We start from the raw sequence: 22,898 nt of genomic DNA, 5'->3' as shown, positions 1-22,898 counted from the left end.
AAGAAACTTCCAATTACTGGAGGGTTATTTGGTTGAAGAAGCAACGTAACTCTTACCAGCAACAAGTCTTGAGCTGCAATTCTTACAGTATAGGAGAAAGTGTCATCATCCTCATCTTCTACAAACTGTTGTGGGTTAGCTGTCCACACTTTAATCTGTGATGAGGATGAGGTCGGGTTATTGTGAGGCTGCCATTCTTGTTTATATGTTCCTTCTTTTTATCAGCAGCCATGGGAAGCCCTCAATCTTTTCTCCCAATCACACTCCAGTCTAAAGTCTTTTTCTTTTTGAGATGGGGGTCTTGCTATATAGCCCTGGCTGACCCTGAACTAAGGAGGGATCTATCTGCCTCCCTGTGTTTTAAAGTCTCTCTCTCTCTCTCTTTTTTTTTTTTTTAAATTGAGAAACAAATATTTATCCAAATCTGTAGAGATGGCTATTTCTCTGTAGCAGAATCTTCTTTAGAATTTGACAAATTTGCCAGAGAGGCGGTGGTGGCACACACCTTTAAAATCAGAACTCAAGAGGCAGAGGCAGGCAGATCTCGGTGAGCTTGAGGCCAGCCTGGTCTATAGAGTATGTTCCAAGACAGCCAGGGCTACACAGAGAAACTCTGTCTCAAACCACTCCCCAAAAAGAATTTGACAAATTACTTAGTTACTGTCATCAGCTTGTTACTGTGATAAATAGATTTTTTTCTGAATATACTGGGATATTTACTATAAAATTATAACAATTTTTGTGTTAAAAGATAGTTATTTATATCTCATTTTCTTTTTTTAAGTTACATTTATGCCCACGAGGAATCAGTTCTCTCCCACCACATGGGACCAGGACTAAACTCAGGTTATCAGGCTTGGTGAAAATGTTTACCTGCTGAACCATCTCAATGGCCTACACTGATATAGCCTTTTTCCTTATGTTAAAACTACAGAATTGTATTAATTCTGAGAACTTCATACAATGTGTTTTGAACACATTCACTACTTCACTCTTCCCTGCAACTCTCCCCAGATCTGGGGAAATTCATTTACTTTTACTTTTTTTTTTTTTTGAAGACAGGTTTTCCTCTATGTAGCCCTGGCTGTGTCCTAGAACTCCCTCTGTAGACCAGGCTGGCCTTGAACTCAGAGATCCACCTGTGTCTGCCTCCTGAGTACTGGGAATGAAGGTGTGCTCCACCACCTGGCTGTTGTTACTCTTTTGTTCCTTCTCTAAATGCAGATCAGAAAGCCATTGAGACTTCAATGTGGCTAAAGAAGAAGCAAGTTGCTGGGCGGTGGTGGCGCACACCTTTAATCCCAGCACTTAGAAGGCAGAGGCAGGCGGATCTTTGTGAGTTCGAGGCCAGCCTGGTCTACAAGAGCTAGTTTCAGGACAGGCTCCAAAGCTACAGAGAAACCCTGTCTTGAAAAACAAAAACAAAACAAAAAAAGAAGAAGCAAGTTGATGGCAGCAGCTGAAATTAAAAGTCTATTACTATACCCTGCATATCACCAAAACTTAGAGTTGAGTCTGAATAACATTTTCTTAGCTTAATTTGGATTTTCCTAATGGAAAAGTATTATAAAAGTTTAGCTAACAGAGTTGGTAAAATTCCTAATACTCAGGGATTTGGTTGAGAAAATAATGCCAATTTTTTTTTTCTAGGATTTCACATAAAGTTAGTCTCTTGCTGTCTGTTTCAGAAATGAGATGTCTACTTGACCAAGCTGTTACATTCTTCAAGCTTCCAATACAAGTTAGTAACTTGTTCCCCAAGTACCATTTACCTGCTCCTCGGTAATCTGCATGTACAGGATAATGTAGTAAATAAGCTCAGGCAGAGCCTTCTTAACGGTGCTTTTGAATTTGCTGTTTTCTAGTAGGGCATGGACAAATTCAAAAATGCTAAAGACGAGGTTCTCAAAGCCTAGGACTTCTCCTATAGGGAATATACAAGAGTAGAAATTAATAATAGAAAACATTCACTCTGGAAATAAACGACATTATCTTTGTATATTAATTGAAAATGAAAATACTTGCTAATTACTCCTGAAGTATTGGTAGAGGAGGCTTTAGCTTCCTTCTTTAGAGTCAAAGAAAGGTACTTTGAGGACGGTAAATGCTTTTAGGAGTAAAAGAATCATAAGCATTGGACATAAACATTTCCCAGCATGTCTATTTTTGATCTGAAATACTTACATATTGACATAGAAATGGAGAGTATCATCATCTGGGACATCAAAGAGGCAAAATATCACAGGTATTTTCGCTACAACTCGAACGCTTTGATTTTTAGTGGACTCTGAATGTCCCCAAATATGAGATGGAAGACATGGATTCTCCATGCCTCACACAATACACTGAAATATGCTTTTACTGCCTTTTTGTTTTCCGCCTCTCACTTGTCTTTGCCAGATTCCTTTCCCTAAGAACTGGTATTTCTGTTAGGGTCCGGTACACTACATACCATCTGAGTCCACAGGATCTTCCACTTCTTCCGTGTAATTCACTTCTGTCCTCACATAAGTACGATGTAGAGTAAAGGCAGAGAACCTAGAGTCTGCTGTACATGTAGTCTACAAGGAGTGCTAGCACCCCGACACTAAGAACACACACACCACGAAGAACTGTGAGACCCAAGGATAGACCCTCAGCTTCAGGCAGCGGGTCCTTCGGGTTCTCAGGAAAGGATATAAGGCAGCACTTTCGGTTAGAGTGTTCCAAACAATGGGAAGGATCTGCTGCATGGAGGATACCATGTGCTTTGGGAAATTTTTCACCAAGGCTGTCACTGCCTGAGAAGAGAAAAACAAAAAAACCACTGAGTAGCACAGAAGCAATGATTTCTGATTCTCTCTCAACTCCAAGTCTCACTGATTGTATATCTTTACCTTTAGAACCTCCATCTTAAAACCACTGTCAGATGTGGGGCCATCTGGCATCTGGAGCGCCTGAACAAAGGCCTCTGTGAATTGCTGAACCACGGGAAAGATCAGGACTTTGGCTGCACCCTGACAACAGAAACCAAAGTCAATGCTGAACAAACCTCCAATCCATAGCTTCAACACACACACTAATTTCAGTTTTGAAGCATCTAGAGTTCTCTTGGCGCCAGGTCCTAATCAAAGGCCACAGCTACAGTCACTGCAGGAATTCCTCAAGACTTCAGACCTCAGCGCCTACCTTCAGTTCCTCACTCTAGTCTCTTAAACCTATCCCACCTGACCACTTCTCAGAAATGTACCTGGGTCCCAGAAATCGGCATTTTCAGCTAGCTTTCTTTCACACAGAACAGCCTTACAACAGTAGAAAGGCTCAAGAGATCTATTACGAAGGGACATAGGAAGACTGGAAGTACAGCTCAGCGGCAGAGTGCTTGCCTGGAATGTGTGAGGTTCTGGGTTTAATTTCCAGTATGGAAGAACCAAACCAAAAAATCACCAAAACAGAAAGATATAATAAAAAGAAAAGGAGGGGCTGGAGAGATGGCTCAGAGGTTAAGAGCACTGACTGCTCTTCCAGAGGTCCTGAGTTCAATTCCCAGCAACCACATGGTGGTTCACAGCCATTTATAATGAGATCTGGTGCCCTCTTCTGGCCTGCAGGCAGACAAGGAAGGAATGTTGTATACATAATAAATAAATAAATCTTAAAAAAAAAATAAAAATAAAGAAAAAGAAAAAATAAAAAGAAAAGGATATAGGAAAGGTATTTGAAGAACTATAAAACTAAAATATCTATGTTAAAAATTCAATGAAAAAGTTAAATCTATCTATACAAGGCTGGCTAGTATGCTTTCTGGTACTTACGAAATGAGTTATTGGCAACGGAAAAGGCTAATAAGACTCTGATGCACAAATTTTGTTAATTACCAACCTAAGGCTCACTTACCTTTTCTAGCTCCTCCATGTTACAGATCATATGGGCACAAGTAGTAAAAATCTCTACTGCTCGGGAACGAGTTCGAATACCATACACCTAGGGAAAAAAACCATGGGAAGTGAAACTAGGACTAATCCAAATCCCAGAGATAGATTCAACCCACTTATGTAGTAAATAGGTTTTAATAATTAAGAGAGAATAATTCAACAAAATGTCAGAACTTACAAGCATCAGCCTTTCATATACAGGTCTGTGACTAAAAACAGGTCCTATAATACTTGAAATCCTAACATAGCCTTTTATTTCTTTTTTTGAGAGAGGGCTTTACTTTGTAGTTTGGCCTACAACTCACTGTGTAGACTAGACTGGCCTAGAACTCAGCCTGCCTCTGCCTCCCAAGTGCTGGGATTAAAGACACATTCCACCACGCAGGGTGTGGCTAATGTATGTTTTCTCCTTTTCTGGAGATAGGGTTGTTTCTCCTGCCTCAGCATCCTGAGCACTGGGATTACAGCATGTGCAGCAGCTGCTGCTGCTTTATTTGTTATGATAGAAGATAAACCCAGGACCTTGCAAATACTAATCACAAGCTCTATACAGAGCTGTATCCCCATTTCTTTATGCATCTCTTAAAATGTGGAGTATTCATTGGGAGCAAGGGATTATGAAGGCTGAATACCTATAAGTGTTTACATATTATTGTGAACAGATCACTATTTATATACATACTAACACGTACATAGATAGTAACAGACTATTTCTAAATCCGTGGCTGAGTAGGCAAGGTCAGGAGTGGCATTATGAACTCAAGGAGGATAGGGTACCAGAAGCTATGTGTATTGATATATTTCTGTTACTTTATCAAGTGCTTTTATCAAAGGCTTCTCTTTACAGTCACGAGATCAAAGACTATGGTCAATTCAATCTCTGATCTGGACCACTGTAAGTTCTAGTTCTTTGGTATGGGCATCACTGACAAATCCCATGACCATCCACCTGAGAGGTGGATGCTGACCACAGCAAGACAACACTGCAACCACTGGCCTGAGATTCATACCTCAGCCATGGTGAAGATCTTATACATTTCTGGGAGAATGACAGGAGCAACAAGTGGCATCTGTGTGTCTGTCACTTCTCGAGTAAACTCTGCAAAGACAAAAAATAAAAAGTGCTTCATAAAGACAAAGTGTGAAAATTTCCAAGCCAGTTAGCATATAAGGATGGCCACTGGTCCAGCAGCCTCACCTCAAGGAAGAAAGAGAAGCCAGAGTATTATTTGTTCGAAGGGGAGAGAGTATAGGAACACAAAAGGAAGACACACAAAATTAAGACAGGAAACCAACATGAGACTGAAGAGATCTGCAACGCAACTGTATATAAGCAAAGACAATCAGGCCTGCTGTTGAGCACCATGTTAGCACCTGGGTACATGTCTGAGATCTCTCAACTGCCGCTCAGTTTTCAGTTCCATCCCAATAAGTTGCTTCAATGCAAATAACAAAACAAACATAAGCCAGGCATAGCACTCAGGAGGCAGAGGCAGGTAGACTTGCAGGCCTGGGAGTTCAAGGGCAGCCTGGTCTACATAATGAGTTCCAGGACAGCTAGGGCTAACCTATCTCAAAAAAACTAACCAACCAACTACCCATCCACAGTTGTACTAAGTTTCAACTCCATTTATCAATGTGTAATTCTGGAGCCGCTCTAAGTGAAGGTGTTTAACCCACTGTGGTGCAAAGCTGAAAGTCTGTCTTCCTTTGAAAATGATCAGAGTAGCTATTTGTGAATGGAGGTTGAGTGCCATCCACTCAGAGTCTGATAGAAAACGACCTCACTGCACAGTAATTTCCTTAGTCAAATAGAAAGAAGACCCCAAGATGGGTGGCACAAACATTTAACCACAGCATTTTAGAGGATCTCTGTGAGTTCGAGGCCAGCCTAGTCTACAAAGCGAGTTAGTTCCAGGACAGTCAGGACTGTTTCACAGAGAAACCCTGTCTCATAAAACTAAACAAACTGTTGGGAGGCCCTGCTGGTCAGAGGTTACAGTCTACCAAGGCCTGGCATTTCTCTCAGAGCTTGGTAACAGGAGGATTCCCCCTTGCCCCAGGGCTGGATTTAACAGTGTGTAACACCGTGCTCACTCAGCTGAACTCTGGCTACTCTTAATTTTTCCTTGGTTCAACCTAGCCGCAGAGTACAAGTCTCTGAGTTTTGATTACTATACACTTCATCTCATGTGTTTATATAATCATCTTAAGATGGAACAATCGGGCTGGAGAATCGGTTCAGTGGTTAAGAGCACTAGCTGCTCTTCCAAAGATCCTGAGTTCAATTCCCAGCAACCATATGGTGGCTCACAACCATCTGTAATGAGATCTGGTGCCCTCTTCTGGCCTGCATGTCTACCTGCAGGCAGAACACTGTATACATAATAAATAAAATCTTAAAAAAGATGAACAACCAATTGCGATATTTTCAAGAGGCTATAGAGACAATTACATAGAAAAGAATACTTATGAACTATGTTCAACCTAATGACTAAGGTTTGCTCAGAGTCTACTACACTGTCAGCTGGTTGTTACACTCAATGCTTTATATAGATTAGCATATATCAACTACCAAATCTCCTTTGAGTTTAGCATCTGCAGTGGTTTGAATGAGAATAGATCCATAGGCTCATATATTTGGATGCTTAGTCACCAGGGAGTGAAACTGTTTAAGAAGGATTAAGTGTGGCCTTGTTGGAGGAAGTATGATACTGGGGTGGACTTTGAGGCTCCAAAAGCCTATATGCCAAGTCCCAAGTCTGTCTCTCTGCTATTCGATCACAGAAAAGCGCTCAGCTACTGCTCTAGCACCGTGCCTGTCTGCCCCCCACCAAGACAATCATGGACTAACCCCTAAGACTATAAGCAACTCCCCAGTCCACTCTCCTCGGTACCCCCAACATGTCCCCATTCCCCCTTTATACCCTCCACCTTTTTGTGTGAACCACTGAGTGAAACATTATTGGTTATTGGAATATTGACTGGCGTTGTTGGTGTGACCTTGTGCAGGTAACCAGTTTTGTAAGAGCTGTGTTGGTCATGGTGTCTCTGCAGAGCAATTGAACAGTAGTTAAGATAGCATCTTAGAAACTAAGGCTCAAAGAGGCTATGTGAAGGGTCAAGGTGCAATCAGACTATTAACCAAAAATCGAATTATTTGTTATGGCATTACTGTATCATTGTATGTGTGTGGTATTCCAGCTTGTGCATGCTCTGTCACTGAATCACACCCTCAGCCTCCAGTATTCCTAAGTGAAGATTTGGAAGTATAACTATGCTAACTCAATTCCCTGGAAAGAATCAATGGAACTTCTGGTGGCTGTGGAGATAAAAACTAGAAGATCACCATTTACAAAGACCTAGAAGAGAGGAACAACATGTAACAGCTCTTTGGTCTGGGACACATTATTACATGGCTCTTGTCCCTCTCACAAGGTCAAGTCTCAGCACCAGGGAAAATGCTTCTGATACCTGTCAGCACGCGCATGGCCCCGTGGACGGCATTCAAGTCTCCGCTCACCAACATCTCCATGAGCAGGCTGAAGAGGCGGGGCCAGGCTTCTGGCCAATCCCAATGGGCAATGGCAGACACAGCATAGGCCACACTGGAGCGCACTTTGCTTATTGATTCTCTCAACCCATTGGGTAATAGCTCTCGAATAACAACTTTTGCCTGTAAAGAGGAAAGGCCATTTGTCATTAATCAGGTGGTAGGCAGAGAGACCCATCTGCTTCGGGACAATGTTAGTTGTTCAGTTATAGTAGCCACATTTTTAATTTACTTTTTATAGTTTTGGTTTTTTTCAGGACAGGGTTGCTCTGTGTAGCCCTGGCTGTCCTGGAACTGAGTAGATCCGCCGGCCTCTGTCTCCCGAGTGCTGGAATTAAAGGCGTGTACTACCACACTGGGCTCAGGAGCCACATTTTAAGAGTTCACCAGTCACAGCGATGCTTATATTGGACAATTGTAGAAGGTTCCAACCCACAGTACTAGACCTGTATCTCATCTCTTCTTGGGTACTCAGGGTACTTAGCAACTGGACTAAGTAGAAGTATTATTTCATTTCATTGTTAAGCCCTCTGACGATGGTAATTTTAATTCTAATTTAGGAAACTTAGGAAATAGAGTGTTCACAGCTAAACTGATTTCAAATGCTCTCACGGTCTGCAAAAGGGTAGAACTGGATTTGAACACAGTCTATCATGATACTCATATATATATATAGTAATCATAATGCCACTCACTATTTTCTTCCTAGTCTTGTTTTCTGTTATCAAAAAAAAATGTTAGACTAATGCTGAACGTATTAAGACTGCCTCTCACATCTTTCTAGGTAGATAGCCACAGAACTGCTGTTACCCTTTCTGTAGTTTCAGGAGGTCTGAACTTTTCCGATTGGGAACACCAGTGAGTTTCCACATACTGCTTCAGGATGACTGATGCCAGCTGTGAAGAGAGTAAGCCATCATGTGCAACAAGAAATAACTTATTTTCACACATAAAACCACATACTTGGTTTGATACAACTGAATCATACATAAATCTGGTACAAAAATCCTGTTTGATACACTGCCCTTATCCTTTCTCTTTCCCCTAAGAAAGTTCCCTTACTAAGTAAAGGGACTCACCTGACGGATGGCCAGTGCCCCCTGAGGATCTACAGTCAGCTCTGCCAGGTGAACGCCAAATTCTGAAACAGAAAATTTTACTCTGAGTCTAAGGATATTCATGAAGGCCATAGCAATTCACTGAGCTCAACCTTGAAGCAACAAGGAAAGGTTTCAGAAAGAAACGTGAACCACTGCTTCGACAGCGCAGCCATTTTAGGAAATTGGTTTGAGAAAACCTGGCTCAACAGGCTTAACCCTAAAAAACAAAACAAAATAAGGGTTGCAAAGAATAGTTTTCAACGTGCAATATAAACTTTTAAAAAAGACAGGATTTTGACATGTAGCTTAGTCTTGAACAAGATCCTCCTGCCCCAGTTCATCAAGCACTGGGGCCACAGGTGTGAGTCACATGTTTGATTAACAAGTCTTGGACTGCATAATGGGAGTATGCTACACACTCTCACTACCAAACAGAAACAGACTTGTTCACATTTGCAAAGAAGTCAACACTGTATCAAGAATGTAAAATCAAAAATACATCCTAATTTTTATCTCACAGTCTAGAATTGTGAAAGCCAATATAGTTGGTCACCAGTCACACAGACTGAGATGACTGTAAATGTAAACATCCTACATTTCAAATTTAGCATGAAAACAAAGTATCTCAATAATGTTTTTCTTTGCAACACTCTCACTACACAATCCTGGCTGGCCTCAAACTCTAGAGATCCCATAGCCTGCCTTCTGAGTGCTAGGATTAAAGGCACATCGACCCTAACACCTTAAAAATACCAAACCAAGATTAGATGTGGAACTACACCAGGTTAGATGAGTACAGTATTTAATTCATTAGCTAATTAATTAATTTTTTAGACAAGGTCTCACCATCATGTATCTGTGACTGGCCTGGAACTCATGTGCATTAGGATGCCCTCTGTATCCAGAGCGCTGTGATTAAAGGTGTGTGTCACTACGATCAGCCAATATTAAAATCACTATTATTTTAAAGCTTTTCTTTTTTTTCCTTTTCTTTTTGCTCTTTAAGGTAGGGTTTCTCTGTGAAACAGTTCTGGTTGGTTCTGGAACTCACTTTGTAGACCCGGCTGGCCTCGAACTCACAGAGTTCTGACTCTGCTTTCCGAGTGTTGGGATTAAAGAAGTGCAACACCACCGCCTGGCTTTGAAGTTTTATTCCCATGTGTATTCATGAATCGATGTATGCCACGTGTATGCAAGTGCCAGCAGAGGCCAGAAGAGCACTTTAGATTGTAAGATCCCATGAAGCCAGGGTTATAGACAATTGTGAGTTTTCCAACATAGATGCTGGGAACCAAACTTAGGTTTGGTTCTGGAAGACCAGCAAGAGTTCTTAACCTCCGAGTTATTTCTCTAGCTTTATGTATTAAAATTATTTTATCTGTTTCCTTTTAAACCTCTTTAATATGGCTAGTAGGAAATTTAAAATTGCATGTGACCCAAATCACATATATACACACACTACTCCCCCCACCCCCACAAACAAATAAAACAACCCAGCAAGGGCACTAGATTTAGGCAAGTTTAAGCTCAAGTCTTGAAGCTACCACACGTCCTTAAATAAGTTATTTATCCTTTAAGCCCCAGTTTCCAAACCCACAAAGAAAGAGTACAGGTATCAATGTAACAAGCAAGTATATGAAGGCACCCCCCACCCCCCGAGATAGGGTTTCTCTGTGTAACAGCTTTGGCTGTCCTGAACTTGCTTTGTAGACCAAACTACAAACTAGCCTCAAACAGAGACCTGCCTGCCTCTGCCTCCCGCATGCAGGGATTAAAGGAGTGTGCCACCATGCCCGGTAAAGATCAAATGATTTAATGCATGTGTCTTTATGACAAAAATTATTATTATTTTTTTTTTTTTGATTTTTCGAGACAGGGTTTCTCCGTAGTTTTTGGTTCCTGTCCTGGAACTAGCTCTTGTAGACCAGGCTGGCCTCGAACTCACAGAGATCCGCCTGCCTCTGCCTCCCAAGTGCTGGAATTAAAGGCGTGCGCCACCACCGCCTGGCTGACAAAAATTATTTTGCTATTTATTATTTTATTGCCCATCACTATGTAAAGTTAAAGGGAACTAACTTACCATGTTTCTTCTAGTAATTCTAGGGTTTCATTTTTTTACATTTAGGCTCTTAATTCACTGGGGCTTGTTTTTCTATATGGCGCAAATGCAGATCTAATTTCAAATGGTTATGCAGTTGTCCCAGCTCCATTTAAAAAGTTTCATCTATTCAGGTATAGTGGCGCACACCTTTAGTCCCAGCGCACAGGAGGCAGAGGCAGGTGGATCTCTTAGTTCGAGCCCAACCTGGTAGATAGAGCGAGTCCAGGACAGCTAGGACTACACAGAGAAATCCTGTCTCAAACAAACCCTAAAAATTCCATCATTTCCTCCCCCTTTCACACCATGCATTTATGAGACAGGATCTTATTGTAGCCCAGGCTGGCCCCGAATTATCAACAATTCTACTGCCTTGGCCTCCTAAGAGATGGAATCATAAGGGTTAGCTACCAAGTCCAGATCCTTTGTTTCCTTTTCTCTTGGACAGCATCTCACTGTGTAATTCACAATGGCCTTGGACTCAATTCTCTGGCCTCAGTCTTCTTACCGTTAAAATGACAAGCGTGCACCACATAGACAGCAGTGTTTCTGTGCTTCGACTCTGGCATAAGGCAGATACAGAATTTTCTACTTGCAGGCTCATGTTGGCATACAAAAATTGCTTTCAGATTTTGGAGTATGATCAGGTTTTCAGAGCAGGGATGCTCTTATTTTACTCAATTTCTATAGATACTTGTGTGCAGTTTTTTGGACTTTTTTTTTTTTACTATAACTGCCTTTCTATTTATGTGCCTGTGCCACAGTGTTAATTATGGAAATTTTATATAACGCTTAAATGTCCATAGAGCTTGTCCCTTCTGGTAGTTTTGCTTTGCTATGTTTTTAGAGTTACTCTTCAATCTTTGTCTTTCTGTATGATCTTCAGAATCAACTTGTCTAGCTTTCTAATAATGTCCTACTGTCTGAGCTAATAACAGGGCATCTTTCCAGTTTGTTCATATTTAATGGAGGGCTAGGGAAATGGCTCAGTAGTTCAGAGTACTTGCTACTCTTTCAGAGGACCCAGGTTTGATTCCCAGCAACTCTAGTCTTAGGGGATCCAATGCCCTTTTCTGGCTTCTAAGGGCACTGCAAGCAAATGGTACACAGACATACACACAGGCAAAACACCCACCCACAGAAAGTAATACAATAAAAAAAACCTGCCTACTGAAAAAACAAACAAACCAAACAACAACAACAACCACCTACCACAATATCAACTAGAGGAACGACTCTCCCACATTAAAAAGAAGTATCCTGTAATAGATTCTTATAGTTCCTATTTTATTTCAAATTAATCTTTTTTGATTGAAATCATAAATGGTTTTAAAAGTTTCAAAACAAGTTAGATCCTTTGTGTATAAGAAAGCAAGCTGCTGATTTTTGTATTTTGCCCTGAAATTTTACCAAATCCTCAAAGCTCATTCTTCTCAATGCCTTTATTTTAAATTAATTTATTTCTTCAACACAAGGGATCAGAGCTGGAGCTTTTGCTGGGCAAGTGTTCTGTTTTTCTACGGCATCCATCATGTCACTCAGGAAAGAATGAGACTGTAAACAATGATAAAATAGGCTTTTCTTTAAAAACGTTTATTAAATGCTTAAACCACAAACACTTAAAACCTTCAGAATCATCTCTATGGATACTGAAATTCATTCTGATTCCTAAGATTGTTTTGGCTAGTTCAGATACTGCGTAAACAGAAAAAAACCATTGATTGCAATAGAAGAAACAGGTGTCTAAAACCCAATATTATATGAGTCAACTTTTAGAACGGACTCTAAAATACAGATGAGTCATTTACAATTTAAAAAGACCTTTGTTTTGTTTTTTGAGATAGGGTCTCACTATTTCTCATTATGTAGACCAGGTTGGCCTCCAAATCAGAGATCCACCTGCACCCGTCCTGAGTGCTGGAATTGAAGGTGAGCATTGCCATGCTCAGCTGTCTTAAGCTCTTTTAAATACCAATGCTTAGATTTAATTTAAAACGTACATCAAATCTATAGTTTAAATCTATTTCATTCTTTTCACATTAAAAAAATCTGCATGGTGTTTTGCCTGCAAGGGAGGCCAGAAGATGGATCCCTTGGGTCAAGTTACAAACAGCTCAGGCATCATGTGGGTGTTGAGAATTAATTGAACCCTAGTCCTCTGGAAGTACAGCCAGTGTTCTTAGCCACTGAACCATCTCTCCAGAACTAGTTTTAAAAGGACACAGAGCCCAGCAAGACAGTTTAACAGGCTAAGGCACTAGCCACCAAGCCTCATGACCTGAATTTGATCCCCGGAACCCACATGGTGGAGAGAACCAACCCCAACAAGTTGTCTTCTGATCTCCACCTATGTGCCATGTACAAGCCCCATTTCCATAAATAAATAAATAATAAAAAAGGATAATACTACTAACAAAGGTACCCACACTTGCAATTCATATACTTAGTGTGAAAATGGACATTAACCTCACACTGTTGAGTCTACATGGTCCTGGTTTCCTGGGACACTGAATCAGTTCTAGTGTGCCTAATGCGACTTCCTTCACAATGACCTACAAATACATTCATAAACTACCTGGAACACACAGAACTTCCTTTCTTTTTTTTTTAAACTTTATTTAACTTTATTTCATGCGCATTGGTATAATGATGTCAGATTCTCTTGAATTGGAGCTATAGACAGCTGCGAGCTGCCATGTGGGTGCTGGGAATTGAACCCCGGTCCTCTGGAGGAGCAGCAGTCAGTGCTCTTAACCACTGAGCCATCTCACCAGCCCCAGAACTTTCTTTTAAGGCACTATTTAAATAACATTTATGTGGGTTTTAAAAGTTACCAACAAGAGTTTAATTTTTGGATTATTCCTACAGGGACAAACTAAAATGAGATGAAAATAAGCAAAATAACCATACATCATGAAAAAGATACTGAATAAGATTTTTTTGAGAAGGTTTTGAAATGTGAATTGAAACTATAAAGCTTTAAATAAATCTGAATGATTATCTTTCAGTGAGAGCACTGATGCAGCTCAGAGAAGGGAAAGAATCCACATCTCTCTCAGCAGTTCACGGGGCACCAGACAGCAGGGCATCACAGCACTCAGAGAAACTGCACATGGGCCCCGGTCATCAACTGGACACCGAAAGGCTACTCAGAGAGAAAAGCTTCCATGAAAGGTGTTTTTTTTTTTTTGTTTTTTTCTTTTTGCATCTGTGCCAGGAGGAGGTAGCACTCTAGTGACAATCACAAAGCTGGGAGCTTCTCTGTCCCAGTCCTGAAGTAACTGTGCCTATCAAACACACCTCACACTCCATTCAGTGGCTAGTGTCTAAGGGTGGTGAGAACAGAGATCTATGAGTCAACCAGGAGTCTCCACCTACAAGTACTTTAAGATGAATTTTCTAAAAAAGTTTATTTCCTGATTTCACCCAAGAAAGAAGGTTGAGAGTTCAACTTATATGAATGCCCATTTAAAAGTCTACTGGGAAAGACAACCTGAAGATTAACCTGGTTTATTAAGACAAGATTTAAAATAGAATAGATAGAATATATTCTCTTCTCTACAAGTTCCCAGAGTTTCAAAACTATTAACCTTGAAATTTTAAAGACAAAAAAACTAATTTGCATTGCATTGCTACAGTGGGATATAAGAAAGGAAAGTTCTGCCTAAACCGTATAGCCTTGTATCATACTGAAAACTTTAATTTCCATGAAAGTTGATGAAGAATCCACCAATGGCAATGGGAGGTATGGTATTAATAATGAAGTCTTCTATGAAGGTAATGCAAAGGAAAAAAACTTATTTATTTATTGATTGATTGATTGCCTTTTCAAGGCAGGGTTTCTCTGTAGCTTTGGAGCCTGTCCTGGAACTTGCTCTGAAGTTCAGGCTGGTCTCGAACTCACAGAGATTCTCCTGCCTCTGCCTCCCAAGCGCTTGTATTAAAGGTATGCACTACCATTGCCCGGTGAAAACCTTTTTTGCTTTTAAAAAAGTATCTCCAGGGAGCTGGAGAAATGGCTCAGTGGTTAGGAGCGTTGCCTGCTCTTCCAAGGGTCCTGAGTTCAATTCCCAGCAACCACATGGTGGCTCACAACCATCTGTAAAGAGGTCTGGCGCCCTCTTCTGGCCTTCAGGCACACAGACAGAATATTGTATACATAAAAAAAAAAAAAAAAAGTATCTCCAAGGCAAAACATTATTCTTGAGAGTGTAGCGAAAAGAACAAACACACCCGCTGACGTTCAAGGCCTGGGCTTAAATACGACCAACACAGTTGCTTCTTTACATTGCTGACTTCTGTCAGAGAGAACACAACCCCATCTGATATGAATTTGAAGACTTTTACTGAGAGAAGCTATACAATACCTTTAAAAAGAAAACACAACTAAATATATCTGTTAAAAAACAAATAACACTTCTTTTTATGTGTGGACATAGCCCTTTGGAGATTCCTTGTTTTACGGATATGTGCCTTAACATAACTTTGGAAAACACAAAGAAGAGCTGAATAGCTTACTTGGGGATATTGAAAGCAGACAGAATAGAAGAGACACACAGACTGGATTTAGAAGAGGCTAATTCAGATTAAATTAAGATTCAATTTAAGACACTGAACCAAAGAAGAATGCTCCTATGAGGGCTATGTGAAGTGAGCTTCCCAGAGTCGCTCTGTCAGGAAACAATTCCCTTAGTGCAGCTTTCTAAGGTTAAATGGGGTCAGCTTTATTCGGTTAATCTAGATTTCTTTCACCTGACCTTATTGGGTGCCTCCACTCCAAACTGACATCCCTGGCCTTTCTAAGACATCCTTTGCTTTCTCTCACTATTTAGTCTCATGTTCCACATTAAATTCATTTTCTACTCTTTTGGGTGTTTCTTCCCCCTTTCTGGTGATCTTTGCTCTCCTTTCTCTTACCCTGTTTGGCAACAATTACCTATGTAAACTTTGGCTTAGTAGGGAAAATGTAAAAGAGGGCAGGGAGGACAAAGGATAAATGAAGAACTGCATTCTCGCTGTTCTTAAGGGTCTACTAGAGAGACCTAAGATTGCCAGTGTCTAGATAGCCAACGTTAGGGGACTGTGAAGGGAGACTATCTGTAGGAAAGTCTTAAGCAGCACTCTAGAAGTCCCCTATCTGTCATGGAGTGGGTAAGCACCACAAAACCATAGCTTAAAGGGAAAAGAAAACTCTACCACTGGCCTTTTTCCGAGCGTGGCCGCCTTCCGCTCGGTTCAGTGCCCGCCACATGCCCAGGAGTGCGTCTGGATCCTTGTGGGCCGCCCTTCGCAGGTGGACAGTGCTTATGCTACACTGTAAGAAAGCCAGAAAAGTGCCCATGAGAACCAGAAAGCATCTCCAGCTAGCAGGATCATCTCTCTAGGCCTCTAAGATGGGAAAATCATCATACACAACCGAGCAGCATCGGAATGCCAGGAAAGCTGGCGGAAGGAAGTATCCATACCCTCTGGTCAACGCAATAGTGGGAGAGGGGAAGAAATTATGTATTCTGTTGGGAGCAAGGCAGAAGACTGGACTGGGAATACAGCTCAGTGGTAGAATGCTTGCCTAGCCAGCATGCACTGGCCCTAAGCAAAGAAAAAAGACAAAATACCAAGTCAAGGGCAAACGTTGGGGGTGAGGATGAGGGGATATATTCATTTCTAATAGATAAAAATAAATAACAAGATGAAAAAGACTAGGTCTAAACCTAGTTATTTTACAAAAATCTCAGCTATTCCTATTCAGGCTACAGAACTTAGGACTCATTCCAACACTTCGGATGCTCTTCTCAAAGAAAGGTAGAAAAATAAAAGAAAAAGGAAAAAAATCCATTTTGAGATACAAGAAGTAAAGTATTAATATGCCAGAAACAAAGAGGTAACATTCTAAAAGTGGTTTTACCATAAATCGAATTTAAAAAAATGAAGTTGAGAGAAGATTAAGATTCTGGGGTAAGAGACTTTAGGTAACCTACTTCTCTTGTCTAATGGCCGGCCACGTTACTGAATGCTTGATACTCCCTCTCTACCAATGACACAGAATTACAGGAATATGCTAATAAATAAAAAATCTTTTTACTTTTACCCTATGTGGGTAGAATTAAAATTTTACAAACTCTGTAGTCAAACTCAAAAGCTCAATCCTCTGAAGAGAAACGAAGGGACAATTATCTGCTGAATGTCATACCACGCGGGAATTCCAGACTGCCCAGTTCTGCCCCACTCAGCTCAGGACAGCGACCACGCCTGATGAAGTGGTTAACTACACCAAGTCTTCCGCTGTGTATGGTAATGAGGCTTTAAGTATGTAAAGTTTTCAGGGCTTCCCTAGATCAAAGTAATTAGGGAAAAGGGCAAGTGCAGGAGCTCAAGAAAATCCTTGTAGGACACTAGGCTAATAAAAGAGAAATCAGGAGGATCTCTGACATACACACAGTTCTTTGGCTTCTATGTGTTCGTTCTGGATAATATGGTAATTGATTGTGTTATTTCTCAGAAAATACAAGCTGGAAGACAAAAATAATAATATGGATGTAATTTTTGCTCTAGAAATCCCATTTCTTTCTTCCTTTCTTTCCTCTCCCCTCCCTGGGTTTCTCTATGTAACAGCCTGTTGTGGGAACTCCTTCAGTCAATAGCTTTTAAGCTACCGGCCCACCTTGGTGCAGATGAAAAGCAAGCGCAGCCCCCTTTTCTGCTGAATTTGGTTCCTAGTTCCCAGAGCACATAGAGGACGGCAGATTGCTACCCTTACCATGAGTTTATCCCCAAATAAATAAAATAAACCTTTGTTATACTCCATTCCAGGCTATTGTGGAACGCTTTGATACTACTACAATTTGTCATGGCTGTTCTGGAACTCAGAGGTCTGCCTGTCTCTGCCTCCCGAGAGCTGGGATTAAAGGTATGTGCCACCACTGCCTAGCAGAAAACCCATTTCTTAAAAGAAGTGCTTATTTGAATCCCATCTATAGGACCGAGGCTGTAGCTAGATAGCAGAATACTTGTCTAACACACACAAGGCTCCAAGTTCAATCCCCAACATCGGAGGGAAAAATCCTATTTATGATACAATTTGGCCAAAACATGTCTCCCTTTCTTGCCCTTTCCTTTAAGAGGTATTAATTGATCTGTGCTTTCCCCCAAAGTTAGAGATCCTTGCACTTGGTGTTCAAGAGTAGAATTCATCTGGCAATCAATAAAGGCACACACCTTTCTTGCAAAAATAACAAGTCACTTAATCTTATAGACCATGTGGGTTAGTGTCCCATGTGAGGCCATAGCAAATGGCTTACAGTACGGCTATTGGAAGGGACAGAGGGACTAGATATGGTAGTTACTTGACCCTGCGTTTACGGAAACAGAAAAGAAGATTACCAAAACCCCAAAATAATAGACACCAACTCCCAGATTTCTCGTTAACTTCAAGTTTTTAAGGAAGCTGTTTTAAACGACGAGAAATCAAAGTTCTTTCTTTTGGAATAAAACTAGGTCAAGCCGGGTGGTGGTGACGGTGGCGCACGCCTTTAATCCCAAGTACTCAGGAGGCAAAGGCAAGCGTATCTCTGTGAGTCTGAGGCCAGCCTGGTCTACGGAGTTGAGTTCCAGGACTGGCTCCATAGCTACTGAGAAACTCTGTCTTGAAAAACCAAAAGAAACTAGGTCAAAAAGCAATTCCAAGAGCGCAAAATCGTTTCTCCACTCATTTGTGGGAAAGGTCCCTCATCTTAATCTGCAGGACCTTTTTCCTAACAGGAACAATGTCCTGACAACCTAAGGCTAAATAGTTTGTGAATTCCTCCTGGGGGACCAGGTGCTATCATCTCACTGTAAAGAAGGGCCATTGCTAGAGAAGCTGTTAGCTATTTTCACAAAGTTTCTAAGAGTCAGCCAGAATGAAAGACTGCAGATATTCTGGACCCAACGGGAAGATGATGTTAAAGGCCACTCATAGAAAAAATACTTAAGGAATGAACCGCATTCTCTAACTAAAAATAGGTACAGAAGGGGACAAGACTATTTTAAAGCCACTGAAGAGTCCAACATAGTATATTCAACTCCAGGCTTGATCTAACCTGTAACCACATTCTATACTTGAGTCCATATGCCTTACTTACTACCAGGTCGCCATTCCTGTTACCGCATCAAAGCTCTGCCCTGCCTCTCGTCCTCGTGCCACATCACACAGCACATCACCAGTACGTTATGGGGCCAGGAGGGAGAGTTGAGGCAGAGTTCATTTATTTCTTCATCAGTGCACTAGGTCGAAATCCTGTACTTTTGATTTCAAGAGTCCACAAAAGGACAAAAGTAGAAGACAAGAACTTCACAACAATCTCAAGTTTGTAACTGATTTTGCCGGAAGACCATTGCACCTGGCTAGACATGAAGAAATCAGGGCAAGGAAAGTGCTATTGTAGTTTAAGCATAAGCCCACCTTTCATAGCAAGGTGTCAAGACATACATTTGGGGTAGCCCAACACTGGGTATCATTCATGGAAAGTTTAATTAAAGATCAGTTTGCATCAGACAAGCAACTGAATGCAAGTAGCAAGTTAAATATGGTAAGGTTTCTGTCTATCAGCTTTCCTTCTTTATATCAAGGGAGGCAGGGACACGAGATGTAAAGTCGAGAGGTAATAACTGAGCTGTGCCTTTCTCTCCCACCCTCCAAAAGTTAGAGACCCCTGCACTTGATGTGCAAGAGTAGAGCCCATCAGTAGGCAGCCAAGAAAGGCACACCCCTTTCTGGCAAAAACAGCAAGTCATTTAGTCTTACAGACCTGTCCCACGGAACAAACCATCTTACCTAGAAAGTCAGAGACTCCTTCAGGTCAAGTTATACGTTGTTTCCCCACAGCGCTCTCCCACCCACATATGGGAGAATCTGTTATGTTATAAAACTACAACTGGCTTTTTCCAAATAGTCCTTAACCTATTGGATCTCCCAATTGTCCCAGGACCGTACTATAAGAGAATATAAAACTAAATTTAAGGGCGACTCCCCACCTCCATCCATTTCTTTTCAATAAAAATAAGTCCTGTAAGAGCATCAACTCAAGACTTTAAGGGTGGTTGGTCAAATATAGGAATAATCTCCCATATTTCTGAAGAGGCCTAAGTTTAAGGAGCAGTTAAAATATTCTCTTGAACTTGAGAATTCCAAGGAACTGGAGTCCCACTGAAATTCTGATAGGATATATTTCTTATATAAAGACCAAGGAGAGTCGCTGGGCGGTGGTGGCGCATGCCTTTAATCCCATCACTCAGGAAGCAGAGGCAGGAGGATCTCTGTGAGCTCCAGACCAAACTGGTCTATAAGAACTAGTTCCAGGACACCTAGGGCTGTCACACAGATAAACCCTGTCTCGAAAAACAGACAAACAAAAAGACCAAGGAGAGTTTACCTTTTTTCTGTTCTTTGTAAAATGATCTGATGAAAGCCCACTAAGCAGGAAATTGAAAGAAAACGTCAAACTAATAGTTTCTTCTCTATCACTTTAAAGAACATAATGGGAGGATGAGAACAAAGAGCTTAAAACAAAGGAAGATCGGTCCATGGACATGGAAATGCACAGCATTTAATAACTGCCAATGAATCTTAAAAACAAACAAACAGAAAGCATGATCGGGGAAGTGAAGTAGTGTACGTCTAATTGAGTTAAATTTCTAGGAAAACGTGAGGTGTCTGGACAACCGGCCGGATTTCAAACTCTGATGCTGAAACTTGTTTGATGGTAGCCGCCTTCTCCTGGGCCTTACCTTCCCTAGCGCTCTTCCCTGATCCCACTACGACCGAGCTGCTGAAGAAAACGGCAAAGGACCTTGCCTTGAGCTCAAATATCATCCAGACAGCGCGACAGCGCCAGCTCCACGTCGAACTCCATTTCTGCCCTCTGCAGAAGCTAGGCACTATCTATCTTTTCAAGTCTTCACCCACCCCATCCCCGCCAAGGCTCCACCTCCCCCGACCCTCTCCTTTCAGACGCGCCACCCTTCTTCTAGGACTTTCTCAGCCATCAGCGGCACCCCCCAGCACCCCTCTCCTCGTGCCCACCTCTCCCCTGGCTCAGGCTCCCCAGGTCCCTGCGGTCAGCCGAGTGTGCGGCCGGCCCAGGTCCGAGCCATCCTCGTGACGGTCCCTCCTCACTCACCCTCTGTCACCTCCAGCACCTTAATCTGTTCCTCTGCAGCCGCCCGCACCTCCTGCACGGGGGACAGGATCCCGGTGAGGGTATCCACCAACGCCTCCTTCAATCCCTGTGCCACTGGACCCGGCAGCCCAGAAGCCGAACCAGCTGCCGCCGCTGCCGCCATCTTTTCTCCCCTCAGCCCGCCAGCCCCGCGGCCGGGACCCGCCACCGAATGACGGCTCCCGCGTACGGCCAATCCGCGAAGCCGCGCCTGCGCATCTAAGCACGCGGGAGCGGGCGGGGGCGGGGGCGGGGAGAGGTTGCTGCCTCCGGAGACAGCGCCTTCTGCGGCCGGAACGAACCGCGCTTCTGCCGGCAAGGAACGCTTTTGGGGATGTGTGTGCACACAGAATGCCATAACGGTTTGGAGTCCTGAAAATCAGGATCGCTTGGAATAAAGGCCGTGATACCTGATTCTAGGCTCAGATTTAAGACGTGTTAGCACAGGGGTAGGATGGAAATGGATACAGAAGGCTTTAAGGAAATAGCAGAAATAGCACCTATTTTAAACTAACACCCCTCCTCCCTGAAACATGGATTCAGTTGGGTCCGTTCACTTTTTACTTCTAGAGATCCAAAGATACCTGGGAGGCGTGCGGAGAAACCGAAGTGAAATTGGCAGTCCCCAATTTTAGTTTCTTAGTTTTTTAGTTTTAGTTTACATGAGCCCAATCTCAAATGAGAAAGTGGCTGTCCAGGGGAGAGTACCTACATGTAAGGAGCATTTCTCCCCACTGATTTTTCGAGACAGGGTTTCTTGTGTAGCTCCCACCCCCCAGACAGGGTTTCTTTGTGTAGTCCTTGCTGTCCTGGAACTCACTCTGCAGACCAGGCTGGCCTCGAACTCCTGAGATCTCCTGTCTCTGTCTCCCGAGTGCTGGGATTAAAAGGTGTGTGCCACCACTGCGCAGCTATAAACTGATTTTTAAAAATATTATCTATTTGTTGTTAATTTGTTTGGAGACAGGGTCACACATGGCACAGATGGGCCGCAAACTTTCTATGTAGTTGGTACTGGCCTTGAACTCCCTGATCTCGGTCTTTCTGCTTCTACCTCCTCCAGTGCTATTACAGGTATATGTCATCACCCATGGCACCAGACTTATTCTTTGTGTGACTACTGAGAGTGAATATCGCAAGTACATAACATTATTTTAAAAAGAAATAGTGTCAGGTTTGTGTGTGTGCGCGTGTCGTGCTCGAATACATGGGCGTATGCCATGGGACACCTGTAGAGGCAGAGGACAGTGTAGTCTGTCTTTGGCCACCTTTATGTAAGAGTGAACTCAGGTTATTAGGTGTCGAGGCAGGCACTTTACCCACAGAGCCATCTACCTAGCCCAGCGTGCTTCTGGAGACCCAGGGGGATTATGGTAGGGTGGGAGAACGAGAGTAGTTTAATATGGCTAACAAGGACAAGTTGCAGGAAATGGCCACAACATGGAGGCACTACTCCATAGAGCCAGTGGAGGGGATTAGAGCAAGGGATGAAAGACGCAGGACAGAGTGGCAAGCGCCTAGTGGCCAAAGGGATGGAATGAGTATGCTGTTGGAGCACAGAGCAGGTATTTCTGGGAAAACGAGTGCGTTTTGACTCTGCAATTCCATAGTCGAGGATGGTAAGGTTTATTTTCTGTCTTACAGTGGCCAGGAGAACCCAAACTCCATTAGAACAGCTGTCCTTTGAGGTATGTTCATGTTTGTTCAACCCCCAAATTAGGTAGTGTCTAAAAGAGTGGTTCTCAACCTTCCTAATGCTCTGATCCTTTTAATAGTTCTGCATGTTGTAGTGACGCCAACCATAAAACTATTTCATAACTGTAATTTTGTTAATGTTATGAACTATCTGATATGCAACCCCTAGGAAAGGGGCATTTGGCTCCGTAGGGGTCACAACCCACAGGTTGAGAACCTCTGGTCTAGAGGGTGGTACATTCTCAAAGTCAAGAGACTTCCCGTCCTGCCAATTGGAAGCCTTGACTTCTGGCGAGGGAAACTGCCATAATTAGCTTCAGCTGTTAGTTTGACACAAACCTA

The 22,898-nt window shown here is 42.2% G+C and overlaps 1 protein-coding gene across 5 annotated transcripts in view; it reads right to left on the bottom strand.

Moving 5' to 3' along the window:
- Nucleotides 1–21,038, bottom strand: part of Ipo9 (importin 9) — a 42,369-nt gene extending 21,331 nt beyond the window's left edge. For 2 of the 5 annotated variants that reach the window (XM_050147701.1, XM_050147702.1), the window contains exons 1-12: nt 20,823–20,969; nt 15,862–15,979; nt 8,547–8,608; nt 8,278–8,364; nt 7,389–7,590; nt 4,925–5,013; nt 3,877–3,963; nt 2,877–2,996; nt 2,680–2,780; nt 2,453–2,511; nt 1,773–1,924; nt 57–155 (exon numbers count right to left, since the gene is read on the bottom strand). In XM_050147701.1, coding sequence (XP_050003658.1) covers nt 57–155; nt 1,773–1,924; nt 2,453–2,511; nt 2,680–2,780; nt 2,877–2,996; nt 3,877–3,963; nt 4,925–5,013; nt 7,389–7,590; nt 8,278–8,364; nt 8,547–8,608; nt 15,862–15,916 — 1,113 coding nt within the window. In that variant the 5' untranslated portion in view covers nt 15,917–15,979; nt 20,823–20,969. Of the gene's footprint in view, nt 1–56; nt 156–1,772; nt 1,925–2,452; nt 2,512–2,679; nt 2,781–2,876; nt 2,997–3,876; nt 3,964–4,924; nt 5,014–7,388; nt 7,591–8,277; nt 8,365–8,546; nt 8,609–15,861; nt 15,980–20,822 lie in introns of those variants that run through there. The other 3 variants (XM_050147699.1, XM_050147700.1, XM_050147703.1) reach the window with 3 other exon arrangements.
- Nucleotides 21,039–22,898: the final 1,860 nt, after the last annotated feature.

Source organism: Alexandromys fortis, unplaced genomic scaffold, assembly GCF_014885135.2.
Source record: "Alexandromys fortis isolate MF-2015 unplaced genomic scaffold, M_Fortis_MF-2015_v1.1 scaffold_58, whole genome shotgun sequence".
Classification (NCBI taxonomy): domain Eukaryota; kingdom Metazoa; phylum Chordata; class Mammalia; order Rodentia; family Cricetidae; genus Alexandromys; species Alexandromys fortis.
This window is presented reverse-complemented; position numbering and strand designations above follow the sequence as displayed.